An 18,667-nucleotide genomic window follows, 5' to 3' on the forward strand; every position below is an offset into this window, starting at 1 on the left:
CACTTCCGACCACGTGATGTAAACAGTGATGTCCAGCGCTCCGATTGGTCGAAATCTCTCCGCTCGAAAAAGTTCCTAAATAAGAATAAAATACCAACCAAAGTGGCATTTTATGCTAAACAAATCGGTTGACAAGTAATCAATCAAGTTTAATTTAAATGTAACATAAAAGTGAATACAACGACAATATATATTCGCCATGTATTCGTTCTTCATTTCAAGTGTTTTAAAATTTTTACTTGGAATATTGGTGATAATGCTATTATTTATTTTATTTTATTTATTAACAACAATGTTTAATTCCATTTTCTTTCCAACGTGCCACCACAACAATTATAATTTCCAATTGCTTTTAAAAATGACTTTATTTCATTTTGTATTCTTTCCCAATTATCAATAATTCAGTTTTAAATGCTGGAAATAGAAAAAAAAATCTTCTTTCAGCCTTTCTCGCAGCTAAGCAGTTGAAAATTGTGATCAGCCTTTGTTGTTTGTGGGTTTATTTCATTTTATTTTATTTTGGCAATAAATTCTACGGATTCAACGGAGAGTCGTTGTTTACCTTTTTAAATGCCTCCTCATCACATTCAAGATGTACTTTGTCTCTTCTCTCGTTTGATCCAGGCTTCCGCAATAAATGGAGCTGAAAAATTCTACTAAATAACACAGACATTTTTTGGAAAGGATGGGAACAATAATCACCTTTTCGTGATGGGAATATAAAATGAAATATGATATATATAATCGCAACACTAGAACTTGCGCCTACTTAAAAAAAAAAAAAAAAAAAAAAGAGTCCGTAACTGTCCACCAGGAGTCACTCTCTACCCACTGATGCGCCACGCTTGTTTTCTGACATCTTTTCAAACTAAATATAACGCCTTGTTGTTTGAATATCGCTTCTCGCATTCGAGTAAGTCTTGCTCATCAAGATTAGCCTTTTTATTAGAATGTGTTTTTAATCTTTGAGTTTGTCTCAAATGAAGTGCCCGTTTGTCTACAGTCTCTGCGCTTCAGTCTGATGAAAGTTGGCACCAAAGTGTGGCCCATCTTCCTCCTGGCAGCGGAGCCTCTTCTCTGACCTTTCGGGACATCATAACGCCTCCAATTAGAAGCTAGTTAGGCTTCGCTGAGCCTGATGAGCTCATTAAGGTTCTCACCTGGGACCACGAGCCGGGTCGGGCCGGGCCTCACCTTGGGCTCGACCCACCGCCGCCTCTTCCCGCTGGATTCTCATGCATCATATGGTACCAGGCTGGGGAACTCTGCCCCCGGCTTCATCTGGTCCCTTCCATCTGTATCCATGCGGAGCCGCTTCATCATCTGCTGTCTCTCCGCGCTCCGACTCTGCTGCAGAGGCAGAAACTCAACACTGCATCCCTGCAAACCACAGATGTTGCGGTCAGTGATGCATGTGGTTCAACTCCCTTGTTAGCGCCGCGCCGAGTCGTCCCACACCTGCTCTACATAATGCAACTTTCCTGCTTTCCTGGGATTGAATTGATCTTTTAAAGCCTCTAGGTGGGTGGAAGATTCCCATTTCTTACGGATGAGTCGGTGTTCAGTAAGCAGTGACAGGTGCGACGCGTTTCGGGGCCAAATCCGGGGTCACTGAGGAGTGATGGCCCATAAATCATCCGCCCAGATCTTGAGGATGAGCGACTGAGTGCTGAGCTGGTGGGAGGACGAGGTGAACACTTGGTTTCTGAAGCCTGATTCAAAGATCCGTTTGTCATTGATCTTGTGGGTCGGTCCTGAGCTGTGGCCAGTACTTACTTACCGTTAGAAACCATGATGGTCCCAGACATGAAAGTCAATAGATGTGTGTGCACTGGTGAAGGGTCCAAGAGGTTTCATGAAACCTGTCTGGATCTTCAGAGGCCACCAGATGGCACTGTTTGCTGTAAAATGTTTGGACCTGAAGAACTGCTTCAGTGAAACCTCACATCATTTCTAAACCAAGAGCACAATCTAGTGGCCCCTGAAAAGTAGAACACTGTTTCACTAATGTGTACTGGTGTTAATATACTGAAGAAGCTTCATAAAGCCTGACTTTCACTTGTCGCTCTCTTGTCTACAGCTTTTTATGAAACCTCAAATGATTTTTAAGCTGTGACTGCCACCTACTGAGCCCTGAAAATGACGCTTCATAAAGCTTCATCAGCTCAACCCTATTTTTTTTTATTGATTCAGTGATATTCTTCTAAATCCCACAAAGTTCAGCTAGAGTTCGCTAGAGTCAGGTAGAATTGATCCAGCGATTCGGGACAAGAGGCAGGGGACAACGTGGGTTGATCAAAAATCAGCTATGGACATTTAAAAATAATAATTTACCCTGTGAATGAGCTGTGAGAGGAAATTAGAGGAAATAATGTCTATAAGGAGCACCTGGAAAGGAAGCAGACTTCAGGACCAAGTTATACCTGTTTCATTACCTTTGCTGTAAGATGAGATACCTTCCCCCTGACTCCTGAGATGTTCCCCAACCGGAAGGATGACGTCACATTGGTGCCCTTTTACGTTTTCACATTGTTTTTATACCGAAAGCACCACCTAGTGAGCACTGAAAATGAGGCTTCGCGAAGCTTCACCAGCTCATGACATCCATAGCCACAACCCCCTCAGATGTCAGCCACTAAAACAGTGAACTACTGAGTGGAACATAGGGGAACCTCAGCGATCACAGTCAGTGGTTCTGGCTGATGAAAATAATCCTTAAAGAAAAGAGTTCAGGTGTAAAAATGAGGTGAACTTCTCCATAACGTGTTATTCATGCTTGGGCTTCAAACTGCTCATAGAACCATGTGTTGTAGTAAATAAAGGTGACATGAACCTATTCTAAATCCTGATGCTGGAACTTGAAAAGAAGGGATGAATGAATCGCTGAGATTCGCAAGATGTATTCGACGTCGAGAAACTGATCGGAAAATGACACGACCACCAGAAATCGGAGCGTATATCAACATTTGAAGCCGGTCTCAACCTCTCCATTGTTTTATTGTTGTGTGGAAGCAAAACCAAAATCAATGGACAGAAGAGTGTTGCATCATGAAAACCCGAGGCGGACTATCTGTCTACCTTGCGGACCGGAGTGTCTACATAAATCTGTGACACAGAGCCCCATCCGTGAACTTTATCTCCTCCACATCTGTCACCATTATCATCCATGTCCAACGCGGGACAGAGCGTATTCTTCAACCCGCCCCGGAACCACTGGATCCCCTGGTTAATTGATCTCCCAGACCTGGGAAAGCTGCCAAATTTCCAGCAAAGACGAATGAACCTTGCAGAGGCATGTTCGCACTGCAAAATTAATTCTCCGGCGTGTCTCCACTCCCATCCGTCAAGAGCAGCACTAATCGATTTATTCACATGCTTACACCTCCGTCTGCCGCCGTCTCAATCCCGGCCCGCCGAGGGTCGAGGCGCAGCCCGCTCTAAGTGGATTTGTGAGCTCCGACGAAAAAAACGTCGAGGAGAAGGAGGGGAAAGGGAGTGGTCGCCCCCCTCGCGTGGTGCATTCTGGGCACGTGGCCGTCTGGTGACCAGCGGGGTCCTGATGGTGTTTTGATGGGCGACCCGCTGTCGTGAAGACACCCCTGAGTACTGGGGGAACATCTGCTGTCGTGAAGAATCCTCTGGAAAAGAGGTGCGACAATATCAGGGAGGAAAAGCAGGAGGTTAATGACCAAGCCAAAATCTTGGCTGCAGAGGTCTCGCTGTGGCGTTTCAATTCACACACCTGCCAAGACGTCACATGACCACGCACGCTGCTGCGGACACTTGGTGAAGACTGTGGTTCAAGAAACTTGAGTTATGAGGCGCATTTCCGACAAAACTCACCTCCAGAGAGGAGAGAAGAGAGTGGCCTTTGGCATCACTGGTACGAGGAAATGGTGCCAGACTTGAATTGTTAAAAAAAAAAAAAGCACCTTGAAGAATACACTAATGGCTCGGGGAAAAACTGTCGTGCTGGTTGGTAGCTAGTTTGAAAATGAATATATATAAGAGAATTAATTCAGTTTACATAACAAAGAATTAGAGATATAACAAAAGATAATTCAACTTCACATTGCACTCATGTCTGGAAATATTAGAGAACTCACTACTACAGATACAAAAAAAAACAATGAAAGTAAAAAATCATCGAATAATGTAATGTTAGCAACCAACATACACGTCCAACTAAAAGTTCAAATATTTTTTGCAGCCAGTACAAAAAGCACTTAAAATATAAATAAAATTAAATAAGCCTCTGACTGGTCTGCATTATTCTAAGAGCCACTTTGTTTTACTGTGTAGCTGAAAAGAGCCACATCTTATAAACATGTAAGGCTCACAATGAGCAGCAGGTTATGTGACTTAGCGGCAGTATGGCGGTTAAAGCACATCCCTGTGTGTCATAAGGTTGCTGGTTCGTGTCTGGCGTATGTCTCTTGTGCATGTATTTTTAAAATTCATACATTTTATCGTGATCCTCCGCAAAATATCAAGCGGCGTAGATAGAAATGTGTGCGCCATTTTTTAAAATTGTTTATGTTTCAAAGTCAAAAGCAATATTTTGCCATTTCGTCAGAATAGCGCTTGCTTTTTCGTCTTATTTCCTGTATCACCTCAACAGCAACTCGACCAAAATCACAGTCAGTTTGGCGGTTCATTTGGTGAAGAGCCGCATGAAGCTGGGGAAAGAGCCGCAGGTTTATTCATATTTGTTACAAGCTGAGACCAAGTTATGGTTCGGTTTTCTTCAGTGACCGATAGCAGTCGCCACTGACACAGCTTTGTGTGGGGTCTCACACACTTAAAGCAACACTGCAGGAGAAAATTACATCACAATAAATGTATTAAGTACTTCACAATGTGAAGTGTGAAGTAACGTCTCACTACAGTAGTGATGGGTAGATGACGTTTCATGAAACAGTGTCCTGGTTGTCAGAGGCCACCAGATGGCGCTGTCTGCTGTAACACTTGAACAACTCATTCAATGAAACCTCACATCATTTCTACACCAAGAGCACTATCTAGTGGCCTCTGAACATTAGGACAGTGTAATATCAACCCTGTGATAGTGTTTCATGATACCTCATCTACCCATCACAACTTAACTGTCACAAAACCAAGATGAAACATGACATGAAACATTGCTGTGAGCTGTGGTGCAGCATCCTCGCATGTCAGCCAAGTCCATTGTGGAGAATCTAGCAAAAGTAAACAAAACTATGGATCCAAACTCTGGTCAGCTGTTCCTGATCTGACATTTCCTGAGATATTCTTCACAATATGGCCATAATTTGTGAGTTATGTTGCACACAGACAAACCAATGGCGCGAAACACACAGGGGGTTTGTCATGACAAAACTCAAAGCACATTCAGCGAAGGTTTATGGTCTGGTGTCTGCTTAAAGTTCAGTCTGAGCAGGGCCTTAGAACATGACCAGGAAGACGAGCTTGTCAACGCATTGCAATACTGAAATGGACTTATGAGTTACAGTGGCTGAAATGCTTGCGTGTCAGTGAATGGCTGCAACACGGGAGTGTTGGGTTGACGGTGAACAGGACAGAGAACTGTGACGCCAGAGTGACAGGACGGAAGCTCAGACAACTCTGACAAAGTCACAGTGAAACTGAATGATGTGACTTTTCTGCATTTCCCAATAATGCAGACTATAACAGGCAGAATTGGCCTGCGGTCCGAAGAAGGCGCTAAAGCAAGAGAGGCCCAGAGACGGAGGCTGGGTGAAGGGAATTCTTTTAATTAGTCCAATCCGAGAAAGAGGAGGCCGCCGCCTATAAAAGCATCAGACGACACCGCACCAATTGCCTTTGAGAAATAATTAAAGGCTCACTGCGAAGCCCCCCGGGGCCCCCTCCGCCCCCCGTCTATATGCAATCGACGTGAGGTTTTCCAGCTTTGCTGTATAAAGCAGTGCTTCAATAAAACTATATCACCTTATTTGCGAGAGAAATGCAGCCCAGCGCGCTCCTCAATTAGGTATAAACGACACAGCAAATTGGAAAATTAGGAAAGGAGGGGAAGGGTAATTTGCTCCGAAAGAGCTGAAAACCAATTCATTATGAGAGGCAGAGGAGACCCGGGCCCGTCTCTGCCCTTGAACACACAAAGTGAGTTCTTGAGCTGGTTTCTTTTACATTGATTTTAATTCTTTGGTGTCTCACATGTGGGTGAGTGGAGGAGCTCAGCTGGGACCTGTGCGAGAGGCGGGACCAGCCGGACACACGCAACACTGAAGGGAACGTTCATCCTATCTATTGGTACAGGTTCATGAAACTCTCTGTTCCATCTGGAATTGGAAATCGAGTGTCATATCAGCTGGATTCAAACGGAGCATGTAACTTTTGCCTTGAGTAGGATCATTGAAAAGTTCAGAGCTGGTGCAGTTGCGACGGATAAGAGGCTCAAACATTGATGTCACACTGGAGCCCGAGGACCAGCAGACTGAAACTCATGAGGACCCCTCCTAAACTCACCCAAAAACTATGCTCCATGTTTGTGATCAGCACAATACGATGTTTTTTTTTTTGCACGATTAAAGTCTATTTCACAAAACTGGTCTCATAGTGAAACCATTTTTTTGCGGCGCAAAGTTTAGTCATATTCATTTCCTCCACAGTCTGCACTGTGATCAATGTGCTTGGGTGTGGTGAAGTTTGACAGTGATGGAATGTAGTTGAAATGTTTTACAGTGGTTATGTGCTCAGCCGTTCGCAGAGAAAAGTTCTAATGAAACTTACATCGAGGCATAAAAGAATAAACAGGTGACCAAGAAAATGACCTTAGCTTCTAGACACTGCTGGGACTCAATGCTACAGCTCCAGTTCTAACCAATGTATCCCTGACTGTCTTTCTTCCAGGTTGGACCATGGTGGAGAGCAGAGGTTAAGACCTGACCGGCTCAAATGGATTTATGGATGTATTTATCATCTGCTCCATCCACATGGAACACTGATGACGTGACATGAAGATCAAACTCAGTGCCTTTAAACAGCAGCTGGACTGGAGACAGAACATTGGAATCAGATGTTATTAGCTTCAGTAACATCAAGTCCATCCACAATATCTTCAGCCTTAGTATCATTAGCTTAAGCAATGCTAACATTAGCTTTGACACTTCCATATTTTGTCATTATCACTTCTACTGCTACCATTATATTCACCTTCATGACTTTATTAGAATGATGAGGAATGATTTTAGAGTTTAACTGTAGAGAGCTACACAGATTTAATTTTGTAGCCTGCTATCTTAAACCATCGTAGCTCTATCAATAGGGCTAACAGTCTCTTCATTTTATATTTGTAATACAGCTGCTCAAGAGTTACATCTTTGTTTATGTTTTCATCGTCTGCTGAAACAAGGGATGGATGTTTACTACTGCCTCAAGATCAAACTGTTTCATGACTCCATGAAGTATATATATATATATATATATATATATATATATATATATACATTTAAACAACAACATATTGTATACATTGTACATAATGTACATAATTGTATTTAATATAATATATTACCTTATTATAACTAAAGCTCTTTTAATGTCTTGAAAATATTTGTATAAGAATTTCAATGTTATAAGAATTTCAAGTCCATTCAGAGTAGTGGAAACCCTGGCCATTGTGTCGTGAAAAGCATCCCTGAGCAAAAGCAAACAGATTGCTGGCAATTGTTTGCTTTTGTTCAGGGATTCCTCCATGTTTGTTGTTGTTGTTACCATCCTAGCTGCCAAGTGTCCTGTGCATCAGTGTGATCAGTGGAGCAGGAACTCCTGCACTTACAAAGGTTCCCTCGTGTCTGGAGAGCAAACTGTTCAATTAAACTACATTAAAACGATTAAATGCGATTAAAACATTTTTTTTGTTGTAATTAATTAATCATACTTAACTCATATAAGTCACACCACTACTGACAAGCTGTCATTAATATAAAATAATAAATAAATAATAAACTCTGGGCTTTGTGTATGAAGAGAAAGGTGGCGCTTTCTCTTCATACACGTTTATTTTTTTCAAAACATAACAAGAATAATTAATGTAAAACAAATGACTCTCTCCAGCACATGGAGCAGGTTCCGCAGCATCCTCCTTGACACCCCACAGAGAGACCAGAATGTTAGTGGTCACACACACGCTGCACCAGCAACATGGTTTTAGCATAGAAAAAGTAGCTGCATAGCATTTTTACTCATTTTTTGCGAGCTCTTTTAGAGAACGAGCAGCTCCTTAGATTTAAAGCAAGGGCTCAGTCTGTGTAGCTGACTGGCTGTGTCTTTCACACCATCTCCCATCCGTGCCATTTTCCTCAAATAAACGTCCCTGTTCCACACAAAAACAGCTTAACAGGCACATTATGTCAAAATTCTATTCCATGTATAACAGTAGATTCTGCATTAATAAGGCAATTCTGCAATCCCATCTGTTATTGGATCCCAGGTAAAAAAGCACCATTTTAAAAAAGACCAGTAGTTCTACATATGTGATCCAAAGTTGGCTTCAATCACCGTGTGACATATAAAAATAGGCGAAATCACATGTAACAGTATTTGCAGTCAAGACGTCCCGATGCCAATAACAGCATTGGCGCTGCTTCAAATCAGCACTGCTTCTATTTTTGACGTTCAGACATGAACTCAGCCATGAAAAATGATGGGAATCTGGTAAAATGTCATAATAAAACGCAGTGTGTATTTGCAAATTACTCTACAGGAGAAACTGGAACATCTTGACATGGACTTCAGCTCAGTGCTGTGTGAAACCTGACACCAAAACCGAGTGTGCTGGAGTTCATGATCATAGCTTAAACTCTACTTTTGACTCAAGTAAATAGAAATATAGTATCCGTACTTAGTATCGGAAGGTAGCACCGAGGATTGCTGAGTAAAGCCACAGGCCAATTTACAACCCTAGATGGCAAACCCCCTCTTTTTTGAACGATTCTTCCTCGACAGGAAATGCCATGAACAGCACTGTCCCACCACGTCACAGTCTGCAGAGCCTGAGCCCCTACTCCTACTTCCCTCCTCTCCTCTGTCCTATCCAGATGAACTTGTATGATACTATTCACATCACTTATATCAATGATGAGTCAAAGAACTTGGCCACAAAGACCTTTTTCTTCTGGTGACCTGATGTGGATGTTTTTGTGGAACTTTGTTGTGTCTTTTAATGTATATTTTGTCGCCCTTTTTGATGTATTTGTCACTTAAAAAATAAAAAATATTCACTGGTTTCCATTACACTTTTTGGAGGCAGAGGCAGCACAATAAATTCCACCTTTTTGCTGAACTTTGGACTATGCCATCATCTGTGAGCTGAGCTTGGGAAAGAGCCCTGCAGCACTGCCCTCATTGGGCTTCAGGATGACTTCAAACCATTATTACTGTACTGAGCTGCTGCTCAGTACAGTAAATAAATAAATAAATAAATAAATAAATATATATATATATATATATATATATATATATATATATATATATATATATATATATATATATATATATATATATATATATATATATATATATATGCATATTTGTTTTTGCTTAAGTGTGCACACTGCAGTGCGGACGCTAACTTTACATGGAGGGCAAACAATTCTGCCTAAATTCAGAGTGTTTAAAACATATATATATATATGTATATATTGGTGTCAAAACACACACAATGTTGCTAAAATTGGTGACTGTTTCAGCCTGCTACTTAAATGAAGGAACTGGCAGGAATGGCGAAATGACAATAAGAGCAAAAAGCGAAGCTGTCAGGGAAACATCTGTGAGCGAATTGACGTGAGCGAACTGGCATCATAGCAGGAAGTTGGCGAAAAATCACCTGCTGTGGGCGGAGCTATCTGTCATGAATGCAAAAGCGGCGAGGAGCAGGTCATTCCGGATCGGCAGGAGCCTGAGGCAAACATGGACAGAGGGAAACAGCAGACAGGTCAGTCACCTCACTTATTTCACTTTCAAACAAATATTACCAAGTCTCTTGTGAAGAGGCCGCTCTGTGGGGTTCCTCAGGGCTCAGTGTGGGGACCGCTGCAGCTTGTTCTAAGCCAGAAATACCTCAGAACTAAACTGAAGCTATTTGGAGAGACTATTCAATTGTTCTAAAGACGGATGTTGGATGATGTGGAACATAAAAAAACTGAAGAGCATTGATCTTTTAACCGTACACTTTGGTGACTAAAATCCCTACAACATCACAGTCTTACTTCGATTGACAAAACACACAAACAACAAACTAAGTGAGAGAAGAGGGGCCGGTGCTTGCCTGGCATGGAATGTATGTTATGCTGTCAAAAATCAAGATAGTGTCACACCTCTATGGATCAGGGTTAAGTGTTAGTTCAGGAATAATTCCAGACTAGAAATTGTTTGTCAATAATATCATTTTTAAGTTTAGTAACAATCATAATAGCGTGAAAGACCTAAGACTTTAAATCGTGTTCAGGTTTGTTGATACGTCTGAAATCTAGTACCAAATCTGAAGTCTAGTACCACTATTGAGAGATTGTAGATACTAAATGCAGGACTCTTTTAGTGTTTACCTTTTAGTTTTGACAAACTTCTGATCTCCCCCCCCCCATTTTCAAGAAAAGCGTCTGTCAAATTTGCACAGTTTCAGGCGTGTATAACTGAAAGATGGAGTTGTCATGCCAGACCTGCATGTGGGGAAGTAGTGCCTTACAATCTCAACAAGTATCGGCTCCTCAGACAGATGGAGTTGGAGTCGTGTGGACGAAAGGCATATCTGACAGAGGACTTGTTCACATACGACAGACTGTCTTGTTGTTCAGTGCGCTGAAAGATGTGGTCAGACAACAGAAACGTTTGAGTCTGTGTAAAGAAACATGCTGGGCGACAAGGAATTAACAGAGCGGAGCACAAACGGATCTTAATGATGAAGCTACCTGCACAAAACCAGTTTGACCTTGGTTGCTGCTGCTCTATGTGTTTCACCTTCAAGACTTGTCCAAAAATCACACCAACCATGATCTGTTGTGTTTGTGTGAAGGTTTGTTCTCTCCTGGGACTCTCAGTGGGAACTCTGGTGGACCAGATCTCCGGGCCACTAAAACAGTCCTGCATGGCAGAGCTCCAATCTGTCCTCAAATCTCTTATCCATTACCAATGCAACTGCTGTATTCACAATCCAAACTGCTGCCAGAATCTGCTGGACCTGGGAAAAGTTGTGAGCAAACCCCAAGCAGTATGTCTCTGAAGTGTGACGTCTCGATGGGGAGGTACCATGACTACAGTGGAGGGGCAGAGTCTTCAGGTCAGAGGTAAGTATGAGGCGAAACCTCAGGAAACCAGAGACATGACCACACCTGCTCACATTTCAAACTACTTCTGTCCACTCTACAATGCAGAGACTTGCCCCACCAGTAGGGGGCAATAAAGCTACAATGTCTGTTGTAGAATGGCAAAAGTGTTGCAGATATCTGGTAGTTAGATGATGAATAACAGGTTGGAGAAAAGTCTGAGACTTGATCAGAGTCGTGCTCTCCTCAGGATCCATCAGGAGCGGGAAGGATCTGGGTTCCACAGCGAGTGTTGGAAGAGTGACACATCCATGGCATGTGGAATTGACTTCAAAGCTGGACTTGAGTTTTCACAGGAGAGGTGAGATGATGCTTCACCATGTTCATGTTCTTCTACTGGTGGTCCTGACCAGAGGTCTGTGAGGAGCAACTAGCTAGATGGTCTCTATACTGATGTTCAGAACCATCAACATGGTGAGAGCCAGCTGACTGTCAGACTTCATCTTCTCAGAGTGGACCTTCAAAGCTCAGAGCTTCTCAGTGCTTCTCACTCACATCTGGACTCCAGACTGCAGGTATCTACTTGAAAAAAAACTCCATCCTAGTCCAAAGTTTCTGGCTGTTGTCGCTTGGAAAAAGGTCCACTGCTGCGCTGACCTTCATCTCTATGATTCTGTTCCAGTTGCTACAGAAGGAGTTCTTCAGTTATGTCCAGAAGGAGCTGAACAGAGTCTGGACAGGTCTGAATCCAGATCACCCAGAACCTCAAGAGACGGAGGAAGAGAAGCAGTGGAGGTGCATCAGAGAAGAATTCCAGAAGATCACAGTTCACCTCCTGAGGAACATTAAAGAAGAGGACTTGGCTGAGCGACTGTGGACTAGTAAGAACATTCACACATTGAGCGCTGATCATGTAAACATAAGCAAAACCACCACCAACAACAGGAGCCGATCACATGTATATGTATATGTTAATGGAGAAATGGTTACAAGTGATCGTGCTGGTTTTCAAATGCTAATGAACAGAGCCGATGTTTCTGTTTTGAGTTTTAACCTCGTGGGGAACAGCAAAAGGTACCCACAAGGAGGTGTCTTTCCAAGAATTGGTCCCCACAGGTTCAGTGGAAATGAGGTAGGTAGGTGGAAGAACCAGCGAATGAAACTGATGATCATCCTCCGGCTTCATCTTTGAAAATCTTGTGACGAATTTGGCTTCTTTCTTCATTCAGGATGTCGTGTTCCAAAGTGTGGACGTCGACTGAAGAAGAGACTGCAGAAGAAGTTCCACAGTGTGTCTGAAGGGGTCGCTAAAGCAGGAAACTCTGTCCCTCTGAATCAGATCTACACAGAGCTCTACATCACTGAGGGGGGCACAGACCTGGTCAACCAGGAGCACGAGGTGCGACTGATTGAAACTGCAGCCAGGAAAGTGTTCAGACCAGAAACCACCATCAAACAAGAAGACCTCTTCAGAAGCTCACCTGACAGAGACCGACCAATCAGATGCCTGCTGACGAAGGGTGTGGCTGGCATTGGGAAGACCCTCCTGACACAGAAGCTGACTCTGGACTGGGCTGAAGACAAAGCCCACCAGAACTTCGGCTTCATGTTTCCTTTCACCTTCAGAGAGTTGAACCTGCTGAGAGGGAAGACGTTGAGTTTGGTGGAACTTGTTCACCTCTTCTTTCCTGAAACCAAAGAATCAGGACTCAGCAGCTTTGAAGGAGTCCAGGTTCTGTTCATCTTCGGTGCTCTGGATGAGTGTAGACTCCCTCTGGACTTCATCAACAATCGAGTCCTGACAGATGCTACAGAGTCCTCCTCAGTAGATGTCCTGCTGACAAACCTCATCAGAGGGAATCTGCTTCCCTCAGCTCACCTCTGGGTGACCACACGACCTGCAGCAGCCAATCAGATCCCTCCTGAGTGTGTGGACATGGTGACAGAGGTCAGAGGGTTCACTGACCTCCAGAAGGAAGAGTACTTCAGGAAGAGGTTCAGAGATGAGGAGCAGACCACCATCCTCTCTCACATCAGGAGCTCACGAAGCCTCTACATCATGTGTCACATCCCCATCTTCTGCTGGATCACTGCCACAGTTCTGGAGGACATGTTGAAGAGCAGAGAGACCAGAGAGCTGCCCAAGACCCTGACTGAGATGTACATCCACTTCCTGGTGGTGCAGACCAAAGTGAAGCAGGTGAAGTTTGATGGAGGATCTGAGACAGACCATCACTGGACTCCTGAGAGCAGGAAGATGATCAAGTCTCTGGGAAAACTGGCTTTTGAGCAGCTGCAGAAAGGAAACTTGATCTTCTATGAATCAGACCTGACTGAGTGTGGCATTGATATCACTGCTGCCTCAGTTTACTCAGGAGTCTTCACACAGATCTTTAGAGAGGAGACAGGACTGTACCAGGACAAGGTCTTCGGCTTCATCCACTTGAGTCTTCAGGAGTTTCTGGCCGCTCTTCACGTTCACCTGACCTTCACCAACTCTGGAGTCAACCTACTGGACTGTAAAGAACCCTCAAAGTCTGAGGCCAAACCTGATATTAAAAGGTTCTACCAGACTGCTGTTAAACAGACCCTGAAGAGTCCAAATGGACACCTAGACTTGTTCCTACGCTTCCTTCTGGGTCTTTCACTGAAGACAAACCAGACTCTCCTCAGAGGTTTGTTGACCCAGACAGGGAGTAAGTCATGGACCAGTAAGAATACAACTGAGCTCATCAAGAAGAAGATAGACGAAGATGAGACTCCTGAGAGAACCATCAACCTGTTCCACTGCCTGAATGAGTTGCAGGACAGTTCTCTGGTAAAAGAGGTCCAATGGAGGCTAAGATCTGGGGTTCTCTCCAGATATAACATGTCTAGTGCTCAGTGGTCTGCAGTGGCCTTCATCTTACTGTCCTCAGAAGAACATCTGGATGTGTTTGACCTGATCAAATACTCTGCTTCAGAGGAGGTTTTCCTGAGACTGCTGCCTGTGGTCAGAGCTTCCAACAGAGTTCTGTAGGTGGTTTAAATCTCTACTGAGCTGATAACAAATTAACATCTCATGTTTGATTCTTATGTTCATATCTCACAGGCTGAGACTCTGTGGACTGACGGAGAGAAGTTGTCAAACTCTGTCCTCAGTCCTCAGCTCTCCGTCCTCTAGCGTGACACATCTGGACCTGAGTGACAACGACCTGCAGGATTCAGGAGTGAAGCTTCTGTGTGCTGGACTGGAGAGTCCACACTGTCACCTGGAGACTCTCAGGTCAGTCCTCTCTTCAGTCTTGCTCCACATCTGGACTCTTGTCCTGAAACACTGAAGGATGTTTCCTTGATTCCAGTCTGTCAGGGTGTATGATCTCAGTGGAAGGCTGTGCTTCTCTGGCCTCAGCTCTGAGCTCCAACCCCTCCCATCTGAGAGAGCTGGACCTGAGCTACAATCATCCAGGAGGACCAGGACTGGAGCAGCTGTCTGCTGGACTGGAGAGTCCAGACTGGAGGCTGGAGAGTCTCAGGCAGGAGCACTGATTTTTCTTTATGTCTCCTCATGGATGGGGTGGGTGGGTGAATAAGATTTCACTGCCGCTTTGCCGAGGAAATTATCACAACCGTGTGGTCAGTTTTCAACTAACTCACACAGTACAACAGTGTAGCAATTGTACCAGTCAATCTGGTCCACAACTGTACCATCAGAGTTGGTGGGTCTGAACGCACAACAAGCAAAAATATATCTCCATTTTTTTCCCTTTGTCTTGCTCCCTCCTCTGCTACACTTCCGTGTTTATACACTCCACTCATGGGAATTAGGAATCCACCCTGTTGGTAATGACTTAAATGACTGACACCCAGAATGTCCCTGGGGTCATGTCAGCAATCCAATGGAATAAAGTTAACTGAGTAAAAGAAGGTTATCTAGCTCAACATTGCATATGATATTTGAAACCCAGCTACCTGAGTCTTCAATAAATGCAGTTATGGGAAGGTGTTACGAACAATGATTCAGTCTGACTGGACTGGACCATGATATATAAACAGCAGGCACCAGTACTTGAATGTTGCTGGACACCAGTGGGAGCTTGAAGGAGCATGAAGCATGAGGAGACCTTTGAGACGGATGACCTGTTTCCGTAGAACCCAAATAATTCCGTCTCTGTTTCTTCCTCCAGGTTGGACAACGGTGGAGAGCAGAGGTTAAGACCTGGTCTGCTCAAGTGTAAGTCTGTATTCATTGGATTGTGGAGACAGTGCGATGTAAATATCAGCAGAAACTCCCTCTTTATAAAAGACAGAGTGAGGATTGAGGGTTGGGGATAAACCTTTACTATGCATCTTTGCAAAGATTCAGCCAATATTTAAACGCAACAGCTCTTTGATTTTAGATACTGCTTCCAGCAATGGCCAGCCACACCATCCACTACATAATCATAGTTTGCAGAAAGGTTCATAAAATATATTCAATATGAATTGCCTTTGACCCAAAATGATCCATGAATCAATGCAGAGAAGTATATTAAAATTGACTACAATTTTATTCCAGCAGTTGGTGCCATTATGGAACACTAACAAAACGTCAAAGAAAATGTTTAAAGTCTTTCTTGCTCTCATCCAAACTTGCCAAGCTTTCGAACACTGGGGGACGCTACTGCACGCTCAATTGAAGAGTAGGTTACTTCTTCAAACAACCATCCTGACCTATCTTCTCTCCATCAGATCTCTGTCCTCTCACACTGGACCCAAACACAGCACACCAGCGCCTCCTACTGTCCGACCATGGCAGGACGGTGGAATTTGTGACAGAAGATCAGAACTATCCGGAACATCCAGACAGGTTTAACAACTACGAGCAACTGATGTGTGAAAACATTCTGACAGGTCGATGTTACTGGGAGGTGGAGTGGAGAGGTGATGTTCGTATCGCAGTGACCTACAGAACAGAGAGAAGAGAATGTGTGTTCGGATACGGCGATGAGTCCTGGAGTTTGAGGTGCTCTGATGAAGGTTACCGTGTCTATCACGATAAAAAAGAAACAAAGATCCAGTCCAGCTCTGTCCCTAATCAAGTCGGAGTGCTTGTGGACTGCCCTGCTGGATCTGTGTCCTTCTACAGAATCTCCTCTGACGCTCAGACTCTCCTCTACACCTTCTCTGACTCCTTCACACATCCACTGTTCCCAGGATTTACAGTCAGCTGGCCTGGTTCTTCTGTGACTCTGCAAGACCCTTTTAATAAGAAGTCCAACCCACGGCAGACTGTAACCCCCAACAGTCTCGGCCCTTTCCGGAGTGCTCATCTGCACAGGCCAGCACAGTCTATGAGCGATGTAAAAATAAAGAGTTGAAGACCTTCTTCAATGAAGTCCTGTTACTGGATGTTGGGGGAGAATGAGTTGCTATGACTTGTGTGTTGATGATGTTTGTATTTCAAACGTGCTGCTTAACTTTTTGATGGAAAATAAACGTGAAAAAAAAATCTCTGACTTTTGCTTTGTTTTTATTATTCTCTCTCTGTGAGGACCTATACGTGTCTATAATCCACATTGTGAAAGACCCTGTGATGCCTTCTTTGAGCACATTTACACGACGCCTCAGAAAACCAAATTATTAGTCCGGCTGAGTTCAGACTTTCAAAATGCAGCTTAATCCGACTACTGGAGAGAAATTTGAATTTCTCCTCTCCAGAGTGTCTCTCGAGATAGTACGGCTAAAAGCTCGACTAAGCTAGCATGTAGCCGTGTGTACCAATGCATGTCCGTGCCTGTATATTGTACATTGCCTGCGATTGCCTGCGAGTATGTGCGTGCCTTCTTTTGTGTAGTGCTTGACAATATGTAACGTGACATTTAGAGACCATGTTTATGTGAAGGCTGTCCGATAACTGCATTTATGACTTCATCATGATCGGCCGATCAAATGACAAATATATGCTGTTTTTTTTTTTCTTTAAGATCCCATTTATATTCATACACAAAAAGCAATGCTATTGCTCTGAGAAAAAAAAATGTTTATTGAACGGGGAATAAAAGCTATTTGTAACAAATATTTTTTTATTTTATTATTTACTTTTGTATTGAATATTTTATAGGTTTGTGCATTTAATGAAAAAAAAAAATCGGCAATTGGTATCGGCCAAAAAAATATGATGATTGGTGCATCCCTAGTTTATATACATTTTTGTTTGAAGTTGAAGTGTAGTCGTACATTTAATTGTATCAGTGTATCCACCAATGTGTCTGGGCAGGACTTAAATGAAGGACATTTTTCCCACTATGATTTCATCTTTGTATGTTGTAATGTTGTAACTGTACATAATTGGTTTCATGAGAAATGAAGATTTAAAACACAAACGTATTGGAATGTGGTATTCTCTTCCTTCACAGTTTCAAAGTTACTGGCTTGACAGTGTTGGTGCTGCAGCTGGCCACTACTTTTTTGGTGATAGATCACTCACAAATAGTGAAAAAAAGACTTATCCATCACATCCACTCATTTTCCATAGATGCCGGCAGTGTATTGGTCATTGACTGATAAAATAACTCCACAACCCTCCCTTTTTACAGCATATTTGTATGTGTGTTTTGTGTGTATGACTTCAGAATAAGTCTCTCTGCCACTGATATAAATCCAAACATTGCTGAAAATAATTCAAAGGCCAATAAGAACGGTTGTTAGCTACCGTGTTGCTGGAAGTTGCCAACGACCACCTGTTGTGGGCGGAGCCTACAGTGTCGGAGAGATGCACAGCAGGTAATTCCGGATCAGTCACAAGCTTGAAGCAAGCATGGCAAGAAGGAAACAGCAGACAGGTCAGTCACTTCACTCCTTTCACTTTCTACTATGTATCGTATACTATGTAACTATGTATCGCTCACCAAGTGTCCACTCAAGAGGCAGCTCAGTTGGATTCACCAGGGCGCAGAGTTGGGAACAGTGCAGTTTGTTCTCATGGGTTTAGTCCGTGAAGTGCTGAAAACCAAACTTAAAACATTTGAAAATTGTGAAATCGACATGCAGCTGAATAACAGATGATGTGGAGGATGAAATGGGAGCAGAAATAATGAAGAGCGTTGATATAACAGTAGAGGTGGAATTAAGTTTGGTGATGAAAGTGCCTGCGACACAAACTTCTTCAAAAAAACAATGAACAAAAAACAACAAACTCTTGCAGAAAGCAAGGAAGTGGCAGTGTTTATTAGATATGGAATGATTGGAATCTGTCATCAAGACCAAGTATGTTCCAAGGTTATTAAAGTTCACCAAAAACTAACAAAAAATAAATATAAAAATAATTTTTGTGAACTGAAATTATATATATATATATATATGAAAAATAAAACTGACTAAAACTGCATTGCCTGTTTACAAAACTAACCAAAACAAACTAA

The 18,667-nt window shown here is 43.0% G+C and overlaps 1 protein-coding gene across 1 annotated transcript; it reads left to right on the forward strand.

Annotated features, from left to right (window-relative positions):
- The first annotated feature begins 9,899 nt into the window (after positions 1-9,899).
- Positions 9,900-16,740, forward strand: LOC128757714 (NACHT, LRR and PYD domains-containing protein 3-like). Its single transcript, XM_053863205.1, has 10 exons — positions 9,900-9,958; positions 11,036-11,306; positions 11,536-11,646; positions 11,797-11,860; positions 11,968-12,166; positions 12,515-14,300; positions 14,377-14,550; positions 14,627-14,800; positions 15,452-15,498; positions 15,996-16,740. The coding sequence occupies exons 1-10, from the start codon at positions 9,934-9,936 to the stop codon at positions 16,622-16,624; spliced, it is 3,480 nt and encodes a 1,159-aa protein (XP_053719180.1). The 5' UTR covers positions 9,900-9,933; the 3' UTR covers positions 16,625-16,740.
- The last annotated feature ends 1,927 nt before the right edge of the window (positions 16,741-18,667 follow it).

Source organism: Synchiropus splendidus, chromosome 4, assembly GCF_027744825.2.
Source record: "Synchiropus splendidus isolate RoL2022-P1 chromosome 4, RoL_Sspl_1.0, whole genome shotgun sequence".
In the NCBI taxonomy this organism is placed as follows: domain Eukaryota; kingdom Metazoa; phylum Chordata; class Actinopteri; order Syngnathiformes; family Callionymidae; genus Synchiropus; species Synchiropus splendidus.